The 5,401-nt window shown below is 46.2% G+C and overlaps 1 protein-coding gene across 1 annotated transcript in view; it reads left to right on the top strand.

Moving 5' to 3' along the window:
• Aars (alanyl-tRNA synthetase) overlaps positions 1–5,401 on the top strand; it is a 26,489-nt gene that overhangs the window by 6,133 nt on the left and 14,955 nt on the right. The window contains exons 4-9 of the mRNA XM_004625999.3: positions 108–253; positions 1,474–1,665; positions 2,597–2,741; positions 3,060–3,205; positions 4,467–4,575; positions 4,702–4,852. Coding sequence (XP_004626056.1) covers positions 108–253; positions 1,474–1,665; positions 2,597–2,741; positions 3,060–3,205; positions 4,467–4,575; positions 4,702–4,852 — 889 coding nt within the window. The remainder of the gene's footprint in view (positions 1–107; positions 254–1,473; positions 1,666–2,596; positions 2,742–3,059; positions 3,206–4,466; positions 4,576–4,701; positions 4,853–5,401) is intronic.

Raw genomic sequence — 5,401 nt, 5'->3', positions numbered from 1 at the left:
TCCGGGCTGGGGGCAAGCACAATGACCTGGATGACGTGGGCAAAGATGTTTATCACCACACTTTCTTTGAGATGCTGGGCTCCTGGTCTTTTGGCAGTTACTTCAAGGAATTAGCATGTAAGATGGCTCTGGAACTTCTCACTCAAGAGTTTGGCATTCCAGTTGACAGACTCTATGTTACTTACTTTGGAGGGGATGAAGCAGCTGGCTTAGAACCAGATCTGGAATGTAAACAGATCTGGCAAAATTTGGGGTAAGAATGCAACCAACTTGCTTAGAGTATATGGGAAGAAAGTGATGCCTGAGCCAGTGGTGGAGTCTTCTGATAAATTGGAATACATTGCCATTTCTCATTTTGTGGTGTGCATTTTGAAGGGTAGTTGAGGGTGACTAGGAATAATTTATCTTTTTAAATTTTTTATTTGGTGGTACTCAGGATCAGATGCAGGGCCTCACCCATGCAGGCATGTGCTCTTCTACTCCACTATACCCTCAGCCCTGGGAAGAATCATCTTTTTGTGCATTCATTGCTTTGCTCTGCTCTGCTTTTATTTTATTCAATTTTGAAACAGAGTCTCACTAAATCGCTAAATTGCCCAGGCTCACACTGCTGTTTTTCTGCCTTAGTCTCCCACAGTGATGGGATTACATGTGCATGTCTCCTTGCCTGGCTGACAGTTAAATTTCAGGGTGGGTTTTGCTGGAAACACACTACGTCTAAGCCTAACAGTCATTTTGAAAAATAAAAGAATATGTGTAGAGAAAACATTTGCTTAAATTCTGCTTATACTCTATTTTGTTTTATTTCTTCAGTAGCAGAGATTCAGCTCGGTGGGTACTGACCTATATCTACAGCCCATTGCATTTGTGACGTGGTTTTGGTAAATTGCCCAAGCTGGCCTCGAGCGTGCAGTTCTAACTCAGCTTCTCAGGTAGCTGGGATTACAGTCATGTGCTACTACACTGGCTATATTTTTATTGAGTCATGATCATAGCATACATATATATTATAATGTAATAACACTTAGGAGTATGTTTGGGCCCAGGAGATAGCTCAGCAGTCTAAGCACCTGCCTTGCAAGCTGAAAGATCCTGGTTCAATCCCTAGTACTGCATGCCCTGCTGGCCCCACTTCAGGCCTACCGAGCCTCCCACCAAAACCAGGCATGGTAGTGCATGCCTGTAATCCCAGCACTGGGAAGGCTGAAACAGTAGTATCACTATAAGTTAGAGCTGCATAGCTGAGATCCTGTACCAAATACATAAAATTAAAAAAATAAATAAATATATATATATATATGTTTTTCCTTTTGGTGGCATTTGTATGCAGGTTAAATTAATGTTAGGAACTGACAGAGAGGGCCTTATTGACCAGAAATTACAAGATCTCCATTTGTGACAAGAGCAAGGCTGGGCAGAGTCCTGATCAGTGACTCTAACTGGGCTTGACATCAACTCTTCTGCTCCATGCAGGCTGGATGACACCAAAATCCTCCCCGGCAACATGAAGGATAACTTCTGGGAGATGGGTGACACAGGCCCATGTGGTCCCTGCAGCGAGATTCACTATGACCGGATTGGTGGCCGAGATGCTGCACACCTTGTCAACCAGGACGATCCCAATGTGCTCGAGATCTGGAACCTTGTGTTCATCCAGTATAACAGGTAGTGGGGCCCGCTCCATTCCTGTGAAGAGCCTTTCTCTGAGCCCAGTGGAAGAAGGGAAATGAGCTCCTGCTTCATGGCTGAAGGCTCTTTTTAGAGCCTTGTCTTTGGGGACATGGAACAGTTGTGATTCAGGCGCTGCAGGCATTATGGGAAACTGTAGCATCTTTAAAAATTTTATTTATTTATTTATTTATTTATTTATTTATTTATTTATTTTGCAGAACTGGGGATTGAACTCAGGCCCTTGTGCTTGCCAGGGAAGTGCTTATTCCACTGAGCCATCTCCCTGGGCCCCCAAAATTGTATTCTTAAGTTTCCTTGATGATCTTTGGGACAGGGCTAGATCTATTCTTTTATAGACTAGTTACTTCACATAATACCTTTTTGTATTCTTAGTGCTGGGCATTGAACCCAAATCTTCTAGGCAAGTGTGCTCTCCCACTGAGCTGCACCTCTGGCCCTGTGTGTTAGTTTCCTGAAGGCTATTCTGCAGTGTTGTTCTTCATTCCACACTGGCCTTGAATTCATTATGTAGCCTAGTCTGTGGCTTCAGATTTGTGTTTTGTTTTGGGTTTTGGGGGGTTTGTTTTTGGGTTTCGGGGGATAAGGTCTCACTCTGCAGTTCAGACTGACCTTGAATGCCAGATATAGCTGAGGCTGGCCTTGAACACCCACCAGTCCTCCTGCCTCAGCCTCCTCACTGCTGGGATCATAGGCATGTGCCACCACTCACATCTTTGCCTCATTTAAATGACTCCTGGAATGTTGCACTTTCCTTTGCCTTTGCCCTCCATTCTTCTTGTGAAACCAGACAGAGGCATCTGGTGAACAGCCATGGACTGCAAACTATGCTGTATGAGTTTGAACTAGCCCTTCTGGAGGGTGATAACCTGATCCCTCCTTCAGCCTCTCCTTTTCTGTCATGCAGGGAGACGGATGGCACTTTGAAACCTCTTCCCAAGAAAAGCATTGACACGGGGATGGGGCTGGAGCGTCTGGTGTCCGTGCTACAGAATAAGATGTCCAACTACGACACTGACCTCTTTGTTCCCTACTTTGAAGCCATTCAGAAGGTATGGCTCCTACTGTGGACACTGAAACTTCTATGGAACTTCCCAGACTGGACTTGCTGTCAAAGATAAATGGCCATTTGCTTGGCTGGCTGGGTCTCTGCCAGTAGCAGGAGGTGCTAGGCACAAGGCAGTGCAATGAGTTTCGTGTAGGGATCACCGGGAGGCTCTTTTCTCCCCTGTGGTCACCTATTTGGGTGAGAGGCTGGCAGGATGGGCACCCTTTCTCCATAATGGTCCTCTGTCCTCTGGGAACTTCCTGGCAGGGCAGCGCCAGAAGGGCTGACTGCTCACAGACCACCTTCTGTGTTTTACCTGTAGGGCACAGGCGCCCGTCCCTATACTGGGAAAGTTGGGGCTGAGGATGCTGATGGGATTGACATGGCCTACAGAGTGCTGGCTGACCACGCTCGGACCATCACTGTGGCCCTGGCTGACGGCGGCCGGCCTGACAACACAGGGCGAGGGTGAGTATATCACACAGTATTGGGACAGATGCCATGCCTGCTCCAGCCTTTTTTTTTTTTTTTTGAGACAAGGTCTCAGTGAGTTGTCCAGGCCGGAAAATCATCCTGCCTCAGCCTCCCAGAGTGTGGAATTAAAAGCTTGTGCTACCATGACTGGCTTTAGAACTCTATGGAATATGGAACTTAAAGCCATTTTTTTTTTTTTTAAGATGACATCCCAGTTGTTGATTCTTTTTTTAAAAAAAAAATATTTATTTATTTATTTATTTTGTGTGTGTGTGGCCAGCTCAGCCCACCAGGGGTGGGGCTGGCTGGCATGTGGTGCTGGGGATTGAACTGCGGTCCCTGTGCTTTGCTTAGCTTAGCTTAGCTTGTTCTAAGTAGGTGCTCCAGACCACTGAGCCATCTCACCAGCCCCTAAAGCCATATTTTATTATTGTTTCCTTGTTCTGTGGAGGTGGGGGCCAGGGAAACTTTTTTTTTTTTTAAGGAGAAGGTGGTTTTCTGTTTGTGTCAAAAAGATGCCATTTAGGGCCAGGGAGATGGCTCAGTGGAATAAGTGCTTCCCCAGCAAGCACAAGGGCCTGAGTTCAACCCCCAGTTCTGAAAAAAAAAAAAAAAAAATGCCATTTAATGGGGGTTCAATCCTCGGGCCTGCCATGCTGGCCCTGCCCCTGGGGCACACTGAGACGGCAATTGAGACTGGGCATGGGGTTGTATACCTGTAATCCCAGCTCTTGGGAGGCAGTAAACAGGCAGATCACTATAACTCTGATCTAGTACTAAGACCCTGAACATGCTGGAGACCCTTCCCTAAAATTAAAAAAAAAAAAAGATGCCATTTAAGAGGAAGGTTTGTCTACTAAGTAAAGACAATAAGGATTATATTTCAGTTTGTCTGGAAGGGTTGTGGCAGTAAGGGTGAGTATTGACTGACTAGCTGTAGAACAGTCTGTGACCGTGGGCCTGGGAGTCCATGTGAGTCTGCATCTGTTCTGTTCTTCCTCTCTGGGGAGTTAAACTTCTCAGAAGGACAGCAAAGGAGGGTTCTTCTATGTAACCCTGGACGTGTGGCACTGGGTGTATTAACTGAGTTTATGTCGGAGTCGACCTTAGTAAACACAAGAAGCCGGCTTGTGTGAGAAAAAAGTCTTTGCAAGCACATGATGGAAAATTTGTTGTGTTGTTTTGGGTGGAAATTAGGACACACCCCTCAGCCAGGCATGTTGTCTAGCTGGGTGCTAGGGTCTGCCTTTTCCAGGTATGTGTTGCGACGGATTCTCCGCCGGGCTGTCCGATACTCCCACGAGAAACTCAACGCCAGCAGGGGTTTCTTTGCCACATTAGTCGACGTTGTTGTGCAGTCCCTGGTGTGTATATTTGCCTGCTCCCTCTGGGCTGTAGCCATACCCAACGGGAGGGAGTGTACTGTTCACAGGCCTTGTTAAGAGGGCTCCGGTTATAGTATCTGGAGTCACTGAGTCCCCTTTCATCAGGGAGACGCATTTCCTGAGCTAAAGAAAGACCCAGACCTGGTGAAGGACATTATTAATGAAGAAGAAGTGCAGTTTCTCAAGACTCTCAGCAGAGGACGTCGCATCCTGGACCGGAAAATTCAGAGCCTGGGAGACTGCAGGACCATTCCAGGTGAGCCCCAGTTGATATCTTCCTCTATCGGGGCTGCGGCATCTTTCTGGGAACGGCAGACCCACTGTAAGACTAGTGGGCTCCTGTGCCGCTGAGGGGGAGTGTAGCTTGGTTAAACAGCTCTGCATTGTGTAAGATGGAAGTTAGAGTAGAATTATAAAAGTAATACTTTGTTGTAGTAAGGTATTCAGTACATAAGTAAAAAGTGAAAATCCTTTCCCACGCTCATTCTGAGGTAACAACTTTATTTTTTCCTGAGGTAATAACTCATGTTTGATGTATAATTAGGATTTTTCCTCTGTATGCATGTAAATGTGTATACTTTTGTGTGTCAGTGTGCACACTTTTCAAGCAGAAATGGGAACACTGGAGCCAGGCATGGTGGCACATTACTCTAATCCCAGGACTTGAGAGGCTGAGGCAAGAGGATTACCATGGGTGTAAGCCCCACCTGAGCTACATAATGATTTCAAGGCCAGTCTGAATTACATAGCAAGACTGTCTCAAAAAAAGAAAACCAGGGCGGGGGAGATGGCTCAGTAGAATAAG

Source organism: Octodon degus, unplaced genomic scaffold (assembly GCF_000260255.1).
Source record: "Octodon degus isolate 3935 unplaced genomic scaffold, OctDeg1.0 scaffold00011, whole genome shotgun sequence".
Classification (NCBI taxonomy): Eukaryota; Metazoa; Chordata; class Mammalia; order Rodentia; family Octodontidae; genus Octodon; species Octodon degus.
The sequence above is the reverse complement of the archived record's forward strand: the minus strand, read 5'-3'. Positions and strand labels throughout refer to the sequence as shown.